The sequence below is a fragment of the Muntiacus reevesi genome, chromosome 13 (assembly GCF_963930625.1).
Source record: "Muntiacus reevesi chromosome 13, mMunRee1.1, whole genome shotgun sequence".
Classification (NCBI taxonomy): domain Eukaryota; kingdom Metazoa; phylum Chordata; class Mammalia; order Artiodactyla; family Cervidae; genus Muntiacus; species Muntiacus reevesi.
The window spans coordinates 66,250,007-66,261,733 of NC_089261.1; the positions used below are offsets into that span (position 1 = coordinate 66,250,007).

Sequence of the window (11,727 nt, forward strand, 5' to 3'; positions counted from 1 at the left end):
GTTTATTTGTAGTGTCTGGAAATCACCATCAGCATGGTAGTTGTGCAGTGTTGATTGGTCAATACGTTAAACTGATGATAAACACTCTCTCCTCTATGCCATCCCTCGGCTTGTTTACACTCCCTTTTAACACAGCATGTTGGGATGATTTGTCTGCATGTCTTGCTCCCTCACTGGATTCAGAGCTCCTTTGGGGGATGAACCTTCTCTCTTTCTAGGACACCGAGGACAATTCCTGACTCTAGTCTAGAAGCTGAAGGAGGGAGGTCACTGTGCATCCACCACCCGGAACAGCAGCTGGGCATGCAGGTGAGCACTCAACACCTATTGAATGAATACATCAATGGTGATAGTTGGTGCACAGAAAAATCTTTGCTGAGTTAATAAATTAATTTGTATTTGTGCAGTGAGTTTCAGGGGCAGAAATCACATTGTTCCATAACCCAGAAGCAGTGATTGCACCCTGAAATACATATGCCTTGACTTGCTTTCCAAGATGACCCTTCCCCCATCAAGAACATTGAAAACCAAGTAGTAAGCAAAATTTGAAAGGCAAAAAATCAAATTATCATTTGATAAGAGAATAGAGAATGAAGACTGGAGGGTACTGTTAGATAAAATGGGTTCCTTTGTCCTTTTTAACCCTATGAACTTCACTGCACATAGATAGGACCTTCGACACTTAGGAAATGTTGCCCCACAACTCTTATAAATGTGTTCCTGTAGAACAACTCATTTCTCAAATTATGTAGGGAAGGGAGGAGGAATTACATGTGCAGCAGATACGTAGCTTTTATATCTTTAAACTTTTCTGATCTCCTATGTGGGATATCTTGGCAGTTTATTAACAGGTCATGAATCATCTTAGGAAACTCAAAAATCCAATGTCTTTTGATTCCTTGCTTTCTTCCCCAATAATGGATGAACATTCATGTTTTCACCTGTCTACAAAAGAAATCTGATAGTTGAAAAACTAAGAAAGAATACAACAGTCATGATTATTTCAAAAAGAAATGAGCCATGTCTATATTTGAATCATCATGCAAAAGAAAACAATAAAACAAAATGAAAGATGAACCAAAAATCTATGTGCTCTTCCAAGCATGTCTTGTTGGCTCATAGCCTTGACAAAGATGGGAACAAGACGTGTGGGGGGATTGGGAAATCCACAGAGAGGTGTGTAAGGTGGCAGGCAGGCACCGGAGTGCCTACTACCTCCTCACATCATGACCTAAGGAGGCGGTATCTGGCAACAACTAGCTCTCCAGAGCGCCAGGCTCTGCGTCCTTTAACATGGGCAGGCGACTTCTGTTTAGATTGAAGAGGGAGCATTCAGATAGGTCAGCATCTTCCAACTGTTTCTTTCCACTGCTTTTGGATGTGTTGTACCTATTTCTACTTTCTAATTCCTAAAGCGTTTGCCTACTGTTCTTTTGTGTTTTATCTTCTCTCTCTCTCTCTTGCCTTTCCCAGGGGCCCAAGTTTCCGGTTTCAAATATTTACAATGAGTCATGGCCTTAATCATGAGTGTCCCTCATTTAGTCCATGGGTGCCTTGTAGGAAGAGGATGGTGTTAGGAGTCTGTAGACTCGGATGAGAAGCAGAGTCAAGTGGTAACCCAGAAGACGAGGAAAGAGATTGCCCGAATTGTGCAGCTCGCAGTGGGGCTCTGTTGTCTTTTGGTGCCACCAGAGCTTGAAGCGCTATAGAGAGATCATGACTGTGTGTGCAGCAAACTTTTCAACTAAATTAACAAAATGCTGTCACATAAAGGCTGCGCAGGAATACCACTCAAAGTTTCAGATTTGTTGAGGACACTGTTGATCTCATGTATTACCTGTCCTTATATTTCATGTAACTATGTTATAAATATGTCATTGTGATTGTTTCTCTTTTACTCTGTCATGTCAGCTCCGTAAGGACAAGGAGCTGATAGGTGTGTCCCCAGCACTTAGAATGGGGCCAGACATGTAGCAGATGTGCAGTGCACATTTGTTGAATAGGCATGTGGCACCCTGCTCCTATAATCCACCCTGGATTGAACAGAGGACAGAATTTGTCATCTGAAAGGCCTGAATTTCAGCTCTGAATCAGTCTCATGTTAGCCATGGTGCCTAACCCCTTTGAGCCTTCGTTTCTTCATGTGTCTACTAGAATTTCTCTGGAGCTTCCTAAAATAAAAGAATGAAGCATTTGGATGGATGTTTTATGGATGGATGCCCTTCTCATCTTGCTGTTCTCTTTTCACCATCCCCTCCCTACCCACTGCCTTTCAATGGCTGCTTTTCAAACCATGGCTCTGTTTATCTGAGGGTTAGAATTTAAGTGGGGAAAGAATGAATATTTTTGCAACAGTGACTCTTTTTCATTATAAAAATCTGCAGAAATGAAAAGCACAACCGCCAAGCTCGTGAACCTTAGGTCCAGGCTTCTGTTGCCCCCAAGCTGCCACTGGATGGCTGAAACCAGACCACAGCAGGCACACCTCTGCCTCCCTGCAGGGTCTGCAGTGGTAAAATCTGTGTGGGGTGTGAGACACGAGCAGGAGCCAGGAGATGGGTGGTGGAGAGGTGAGGTGCTTTCTGAGTCACATAGGAAATAGACACTTCAAACCGCAGGAAGGCTGGGCCTCGGGAGGAAGGAGGTGATGACTCTCATTCAGCTCCCTTCCCAGTTCCTCCCACTAAGAAGACAAGACAGAAGACAGGGGTTTGGTAAAACAGGATGTAAAGTTTATATACAAGAATATAATGTTTATCTGAAATATTTACAGTGTTGGTTAAAGCAATATTTTTACAACTTTTTGGGGTCAACTACTATGTATATTACAGGTAAGCTACAATGGTTTAATCTGCAAAATTAAGTAAAAAAGTGTTTTAAACAAAGTTTAAAGTACTCGGGTCAATCATAAAATTGGTCTGTTTTGCCTTTTATTTGAAGAACTCATGCTACGGTGGTTAATGTGGTTTTTATAAATGGAAGTACTCTACCTGGAAATGCAAAATGCAATACATGCTACAGTTGTTAAGTTCCCAACAGGGATGTAAAATGACAAATGACTTGTTACATGATTCAGGTGCTGAGTTTCAGGCTGCAGCTGAGAGAGGTGCTGAGATAACAGCCAGCTTTATCTCAACGGGGTTTTGGACCCACAACAGAAAAGGGGTAGTTCGGGCCACACAGAAAAGTGAAGCTGTTTGCACGCTAAGGCAACCTCAGTGGAAACGGACCCAAACCAAACCACCAAACAAATCATGCCAGAGTCACAGTTGCACCTATTTGAAATAGCTCTTAAGTGACCTTTTTAAAAACTTCATAAAAATCCTTGTGATTTTATTAGTTGGAATATTTCTACAAGATTTGGGTGGGTTTTTCCTTTATGTGAAGACACCTATCTGTTCCTGAGGCCTCCTGGGGCCTTATAACTCAGGAAATGCTGGGGGTGCAAACGTGCAAAAGGCAGGGGAAGCCGCTCCAGGCTGGAGCCAGAGCCGAGGGAGTGTGCCTGGGAACCCGCGCTGAGGTCCCAGAGCAGCGGGGGAGGGTCGGCGGGCCCCGGGAGGGGCCGGCAGCGAGGCCGGCCTGGGACTAGCACTGCAGCTTGCGGATGCTGCGGGAGATGCGCTTGAACTCTCGCTGGCCTTTCTGCCACCGCTTCACGGAGGTGATGACCAGCTCCCCGCCGAGCTTCTGCCCCATGACCAGGTAGGGAGCGTTGATGTCGTTCATCTCCTCGCAAGTGCACTGCAGACTGTCTTTGAGCCACAGCACCGACTTCTTCAGGTCCCTCTCGGACACTCCGTTCAGCTTGTAGATGGTCTTGCTCTTGGTCTCCAGGATGATTTTGGTGTCTCTATTGATGTAGGTGATCTCCTTCACTTTTATCTTCAGTGCTGTGAACACAAAAGGGGGCAGGGTCACACCAGCGAAGAGGAGGGCACAAATCCCCCTGCATGTCCTAGACTTGCCTGGGAGAGGGAGGGGAGCCCCGGGCTTGACAGGACTGTGGGGGGGCCGCAGGCAGGGGCTTGGGAGCTGAGGGCAGCAGGTGGCTCCATTTCTAAAGCCTCAAAGGGTTGACCAGGCACTTTGTTTCAAACCAACCATCCTGTAAAAACTGCCCCTGTGGAGTCAGTTGATTTTCCCTCCTTGCCCTGTGTTCCTGTGTGTGTACGTAGGCTGCATGTGGAGGGTGCTCTCGACAAATGACTTCCCCTATTGGAAAATTCACCATGAAAAGAAATGCCTGACTCTTAGGTGAAACACGATCCTTCTGTGGCTGTAAACTTTAAACTCAATTTATGACGTCGGAGAGGTTTTTGGACAAACCTGTAAGGAAATTATATCACACAATCATTGTTTTCTAAAGAACAGACTACAGGGATGGAGAATTGATCTTACAGCTGCATTTGATTTGGTAAAGTAACTTGGAGAAAAAATATCCAAGACTCTTTTTAAGAGCACAACATGTTTAGCTGTAAAAGTGTTTTTCTGAAGACCTCATCCTTATATGCTATTATTTGCCTGTCCAAGGCCAAGGCGTTTACAGATCATATATGTACTGCTTCCAAGATGGATATGTAGACTCATTAGAATGCTAAGACCCAAAGTAAGTGGTTTACTATAAAAGACACATTTTATAGTCATGAACAGTATGCTTTGGGAAAGAAAACCCTACAAACATACATGCTGGATTTAAATTTCAAGACTCCATGAAGTCAGGGAAGGGATAGAATTTTAAGGTGGAAAGTGATCATCTAGCTAAAATCTCTTATTGGTACACCAAGAATCTGAAATCCAGAGAAATTCAATGATTTACAAGAGGTCACCCAGTTATGCTGTGCCCTAGCTGAGCCTAATTCTCAGAACTCGAGTCCCCGAACGTCCACCTGTAACACCACTGGGATCTCAGCTGTAGTATCAAATTTCTTGTCCTGGCTGGTGAATTCACATGCCCAACTGTGTGTTAACGATGGTTCCTTATATATTATATGCAGGTGTGATTTCCTGACTCTGATGGAGTTTAGTGCATTGTTTAAGTTAGTAATAGAGGAAGAGGTTTTCTGGTGAGAAATCTCTGCTCTAGAGATTTCTTTCTTTCTTTCTCTGTCAGAAAGGGAATTCTACTAAGTGTGGCTTTTCCAGTCAACCAGGAAATGACCGAAGCTCAGCCAGGTAAATCAAGGGTGCTGGGACTTGGCCAACCACTGTTTGTCTGAGGTGCGTCTGGGTCATAATACTGGGTGCTCAGGGTTTATCGTGAGATGAGTCACATGGCAATGTTACACGTTCCTCCGGGCTCTGCCTAAGGGCTGGCAGTGGGGAAGGTATATGGTGGGAGAAGTGATTATCATGCTACCTGGGACCCTCATCAACAGCACAGACAGAGCATGTGCGAGATTTTGCCTGGTCAGACTAAACATTCTTGAGCCCAAAACATCAGAAAAATCATCACTTTTAATCAGAGGGAAGACTTATGACTCATCTTTATCTAGCTATGAAATAACTGACTTTGTAAGAGCTTACCATGGGAAAACTTCTGATGTTTCCTCCCTGAGTTTTCTGCTGGGACCAAATATAGGGAATCAAAGCTCTTAAATAACTTTTCCTGCCCTGGATGGAAGGTATGGGGGGGATGCAGGGTGTGGTAGAAGGCAGAGGTGATGATATTGTGTTGGCTAAAAAATTTGTTCAGGTTTTTTCCATAATATGTTATAGACAAATCTGAATGAAGTTTTTAGCCAGCCCAATACTGTCTGGTCCAACAAAAGGTTGCATACAGAGGCAGGCAGTTCTGATCTTTTCTTTCTTTACCAGTATGTTCCCAACTAAAATCAGGAGGTCTTCTCCATCTTTCTCGTCCTTCAGAAGTGCAGTGGGGAAACTGTCATACTTTCATGGATGATTCAAGTTAAATACGTCAGATTTCTACCCTGTTCCTTCTACCCTTTCATTACTCCCCCAAACTACATAGGCGATGTGGAAAACCACTTATAAACCAGTATAGAACTCACCCCATACAATTTACGTTTACTATCCCCCTTGGGACAAAATGAACATGAAGAAATAGAAAACAAACTTGTGAGGTATCTGCATGTGTGATACCTTAAGTGTAATGACTTTAAGTTGTTCTGAAAGGCTTTCTCCTCTAAGGAAAGAGAACACTGGGACAGACAGACAGACAGACACACACACCCACTTTTTTTTACACAGGTCTGGATGCAGCATCTTTAGGAAAGAGATCTTATGTAAAAAGGTGAACCACTAAGCAAGGAGGTAATGTGTGTGTGTGTGTGTGTATGCCTGAGCCCTAATTTCAATTTTTTTGGAGCTTCACTATATCATGGAAGTCAGGAGAGAGATCTGTACTAAAGCTAGTGCAAAGGCTATAAGCTGCCAGAATAAAATGATATACATTTTTATATAAACTTTATTTAAATTATATTTAAAAAATTTGCCCTTAAATCCTGAGCATGGAAGCTAAGAACCGTGTTTTGGGTAAGGCTCTGGAGCTTTGGGATTGCTGCTGCCAACATGCCTGGCCATCTCCTACTCTGAGAGTTTTTTGCCTTTGAGTATAGACATGGGAAACCCCATTGTCCACTTGTGGCTCTTGCTGAGGAGGAGCAGTGGCTCAAACTGAGTTGTCTTCTTCTTCCCCTTCCTCAGCTGTGTGAAGTTTCTCCTGTAGCTCCGGATGTCCTAGGAGCAGCTAAGGTTATGCAACGACACTTCCTGGAAGTGACCCCGGGGTTGTAAGGGGCAGTGGTTGGTGGTCCCCAGAGTTTTGGGGACCTGGCCAGGTCTGAGACTTCCGGCTGGAAGTTGGAAGGGGAGGGTGGGGTGTTATTCCTCCATATGATGCACTGGAGTGGTTTCTGTCCCCAGGGTTTAGCTGAGTATGTAAAAGTGTTCCTAGAGGTCTGTTAGAGTCTGTTATTGTTTGCTAGGACAGAGACCACATCTGTTTACCAGTAAGTTCCACCTTCTGCTTGAATAAATACTTTTAAAGGGCATCAACCCTTCAAACACACCAGGAGGTGCCTGCTCTTGGAAGGGGGGGAAGCATGAGTATTTCAGGAATCTAGGTGAAGCTCTCTGCCACCCAGCTCTGAATTTACTGCTGATCTTATGTCCCGCTGGCTCCTTTGCTCCCCACAGAGGCTGGAGGACTCAGATGACGTGCTGCTGAACCTCTGGGTGGACAGTCTCCTCTTTCCTCTTAGGCTTCTCCCTTAAGGGAAGTGATCTGCATGCCATGGAGCTTGGGATTTCCTGAGCACTCTGTCATCTAAGCACCTTGCATGGATCTTGCCAAAGTCAATTCCTAGCTTTTTTTCCCCTTCAATTCAAGGAAACTCTTTCCACCATATTATTAACTAGTACCTTGGATATACTCACTGACAGTGGAATATGAGAAGCAGAGCATCATGTTTGGCACTGGACTAAATTTCTATTTGGGGCCAACTTAATGTCTTGAATCTGTTTTACTGAGGCTAATATTTACATGTTTCCATCCCTGGGACACATGTTTAAGTGACTAAAAGAGAACATCGGCCAGGATTATGCTTGCTGGCAAGAAAAAGCCAAAGTGAAGTGAAAAATGTGCTATTTGAAATTCATGATATGAACAATTCTCATTATTTGATTATTGCTTAACAGAGCAATGACTCTCACCTAAGGAAAGATACAATTCAATACAAGATAGTTAATGTAGAGAGGAAACTAAGATAACCCGTTAGATGATTAACTCAAGGAAAGATGAGCTGTGATGCTATTTTACCCAAACTTTATCTAGTAAAGGGCTGCCCTTGGGGCTCAGCTGGTAAAAAATCCTCCTGCAATGCGAAAGACCTGGGTTGGATCCCTGGGTTGGGAAGATCACCTGGAGAAAGGAAAGGCTACCCACTCCAGTATTCTGGCCTGGAGAATTACATGGACTGTATAGTCCATGGGGTCGAAAAGAGTCAGACACGACTGAGAGACTTTCACTTTATCCAGTAATAGTAACATCTTAATGAATTGTATCTTTAAGCTGTACTGGAAAATAAAACTTTTGTTGGTGGTGTTTACTTACCAAAATCATTTTTACAAAGAGTTTCCATTATGTCGTTGTCATCTTCGTTTTTAGTTTTGCAGGCTTCACATACCTTTGGAGCTAGAAACGTGAAAAATTAGTAACTTTGCTTGAAAGGAAACAGCAGGTGGCATTTGTAAACAACTCACTCGCAGGGGCTTCTTCAGGCAAGAAGAATTGTCCTGTAAGACCTCTAACTCTGCCTCATTTATACAAGAAGGACCACTCATGCCTAAGGAAGTGTCCCATGCCTCCCATTTTTTTTGACAGGCAAAAATGCCCACATACTGTGTACAGGTATTCCCAGTGGTGGGGTGTGGGGGTGCGGCTGCAGGTAACTGAGACAGGCTGTAGCTTTGCTTTTCCTCTCACTCCTGGGACACAGTCTCTGAAAAAGTTAGCCCCAAGGCCTCTCTGAGGAGAAAACACTAAAAGACCCTTGAAGGATTTTGGAAAACTAGCAACCACCAACGATGGGCAAAAGATCATCTTTTTCAGTTGCAGGGCACCAGTGCAGCCTGGCCTCTGCTGGCTCTTCAGCCAGGCTGCTTCTGGGGTCCGGGAGAGGGAGTCGTTTCAAGTCTGAGCTGGGCGAGGTGGCTAGTGGTTAAGGCTCACATCTGAGCGCTTCCCCTTTGGAAGCACACCTGGCTAGCAGCTCCAGCCTGCTCTAACTGGGCCTGCATCACCTCGTGCTTCCTGCCAAGCTTGTGCTTAAGTTAGGCAGCATTTACTTCACTGTTATCTTCCTCCCTGGTGCAGCTTCTTCTTTGCTCTCTTTGCTTGTTTCAGACGCTCGAAAACAGACAAAACAACAACAACAAAACCGAAACAAACAAAAACCCAAAGGTTTTCCAGAAGCCAAAGAAAGTTGAGGCGAACTGTCTCTGGGGTCTGACCAAACCCAGGAATGTGCACTAGCTCAATTATGAGAGACCCAGCTAACAGCTCTTCTAAAAGAGTCTGATTCCTTGGGAAAGGGGAAAGAAGAAAACATTCATTTTTTCTCACTTATAAATGTACTAATACTGTCTTTAAAATTTACGTGAAAGTTCATTAATATGAAATTGCATTTTCACAGGAAAGAAAACCTGTATGACTTATTGTGGAAGTTATTTATCAATGTGGAGAAAGTGCAGTGCAGATTTTGAAAACTGCAAACTTTTATTGTGAAGGGGGAAATGATTTTTTTTTTTTTTTTGAGAAATGTATATAAAGTTGGTGCAGATTGTGAAAAATAAAAACAAAAGCAACATACATAAAACTGCCCTTAACTTCCCTCTCTCAAACAAAATGAAACTTTTCCAATTAGGAGCTCTAAGAATGTATATAAAATGTTACTAACCTGTATTGGTTGGTCTGTGGTATATGTTGGACAAATGTTTGAAATATGCCAAACATTTGCAATAAATTATAAATCTAACCAATAAGATGATTGCAGACTCATGGTGCCCGCCAGGAAAGATTGCTAAGCAACTTTGCATTTTCTTTAACTAATGATGGCTGTAGGAAAACGATTAGAGATTGAAAGGGAGATGCTGCTGGAGCCCTGAAAGGGGTTAGGAGCCCCTTTCCGTCCCCGGGGACCCAAATCAGCTCAGACACGTTGTATACGTTTCCCTTTCAGGAAGAATATCAAGAGCCCATGAGGTTTTCATTGCTTTGATGGTTTTTGCGCAGGAACTCCCCCTCTGTTTTCTAAAAAAACTTGGGAAACTCTCTTTTGCACGATTTTCTCCAGTTAATTAAAACCACTCCTAAGATAAAAGCTGATTAGTGATAGAAAAATGAGTTCTAGAGATTCCCTTTGTGCTTCTTTCTTGGACACCTGGGCACTTAGAACCAAAGCTGAATTTTCAACACACATGAGCCAGTTCTACTTTTTATTTTCAAAGCCTGAAAGGCAAACAGAGAGTGCCTTAAAAGACTATCTGTTTGCACATTTTGGCGATCGTGGCTGTAGGGAATGTCCCTGCGCCTAGAATCCTGCCCAGTGGTAAAAACGTGCTGCGTGAGATTCAGGCCAGGGTACTCTGGCCAGGGTGCTCCCCGCCCAACTCCTCCACGGAGGGCCACTTCCAACTCTCTCAGTTGCGGCCCCCGTGCTAGCATCTTTTAAAATAATTGTGCATGTATCTACAAGGGAAAGACCTCTTTCAGTTCTGCATTTTCTCCGCTCCCCCGCACCCCGCCCCGCGCCTCCCTTTTCAACTGTTCCTATGAAAGAGCAAGTGGTATAACAGGGGAAGGGAATAAAAGACTTGGGTGTTTTTTTTTTTTTTTTTTTTTTTTTTGGTGGTGGCGGCGGAGGTGATTATCTCAGTTTTGTCACGCTGACACATCAGGGCAAGGGGAACCTCTGCCCCGCCTGGGACTGGCACCCCGGCGGGGACGCAACGGGATGTGGGGGTCTTCGTGGAGCTGGTGGTGGGGGTGTAGTAACGAGGAGGGCTTACCTTCCTCGGTGGCCGGCAGGAGGTGGTCGCTGCTAGCGAGGGGGATGCAAAGGTCGTTGTCCTGGGGGAAGCGGTCGCACTCGAGCATGTCGGGCCAGGGGAAGCCGAAGGCAGACATGACCGGGGCGCAGCGGTCCTTCACCTGCACGCAGAGCGAGTGGCATGGCTGGATGGTCTCGTCCAGGTCGTCGAGGCAGACGGGCGCGAAGAGAGAACACAGGAACTTCTTGGTGTCCGGGTGACACTGCTTCATGACCAGCGGGATCCAGGCGCCCGCCTGCTCCAGCACCTCCTTCATGGTCTCGTGGCCCAGCAGGTTGGGCAGCCGCATGTTCTGGTACTCTATGCCGTGGCACAGCTGCAGGTTGGCCGGGATGGGCTTGCAGTTGCTGCGCTTGTAGGAGAAGTCGGGCTGGCCGAAGAAGAGCCCGCGCGCCGAGCCCAAGCAGCAGTGCGTGGCGAGGACGATCAGCAGCAGGGAGCCGGGGCCCTGCGGCATCGTGGGTGCGCGACCCCCGCGGGGCGGAGGGAGCCGAGCCGGGGAAGCGCGAGGCGGCGGGGGCCGGAGCTCTTCCCGGGTCCGCTCGCAGCGCTTGGCGCGGCTCCGGGGCCTGGAAATCGAGCGACGCGAGCGCCGAGACGCCGGGCGCGCGGGGACTGCGCGGGCGAGGTGTTCTGCGCTGGGCTCGGCGCTGCAAGCCCGCGCGCAGCTCCAGGTGGGGCTCCGACCGGGGGCAGCAGAGTGAGCCGCGGCTGGGGCCCCGCCAGAGTTTTCTTGGTCTTTTTTATGCAAATCTGGAGGTGGGGGGGAGCAAGGGAGGAGCCAGCGGAGAGTAATCCGAGGAGGCTTGGTCACTGCTCTCCGGGTCTGGTTTTCCGTTGAGAATGCCCCTCACGCGCTCCCTGGAAGGAAATTCTGGCGGCGCCCCACCGACCCCGGTTCCCCCGCCCCCCAGGACGCTGCCAAGCGCGCGCGCTAGGACTGCTGTAAACAACAAACAAACAACAAATAGAAGAGCCTGGCAGTGGCGCCCCAACAGTGAGCGTGCAGGGAGCGGGCCGCGGGAGATGGAGGGACGCGAAGGGCGGCCTCGTAGCCCAGTCCCGAGGGAACGCGCACTGCCCCCCGCGAGGCCCGGGCGGGGGGTTGTCTGACCCCAGCCTGAAGCTTCTGCTGGGCCCGGGGCTGCGGGG

At 46.6% G+C, this 11,727-nt stretch overlaps 1 protein-coding gene across 1 annotated transcript; it reads right to left on the minus strand.

The window, feature by feature from the left end:
• Window positions 1–2,710: 2,710 nt before the first annotated feature.
• Window positions 2,711–11,343, minus strand: SFRP2 (secreted frizzled related protein 2). The gene is made up of 3 exons (XM_065904798.1): window positions 10,534–11,343; window positions 8,078–8,158; window positions 2,711–3,893 (listed from the first exon to the last, which is right to left on the minus strand). Exons 1-3 carry the CDS (start codon window positions 11,030–11,032, stop codon window positions 3,589–3,591), a joined length of 885 nt encoding a protein of 294 aa, XP_065760870.1. The 5' UTR covers window positions 11,033–11,343; the 3' UTR covers window positions 2,711–3,588.
• Between the last annotated feature and the right edge of the window lie 384 nt (window positions 11,344–11,727).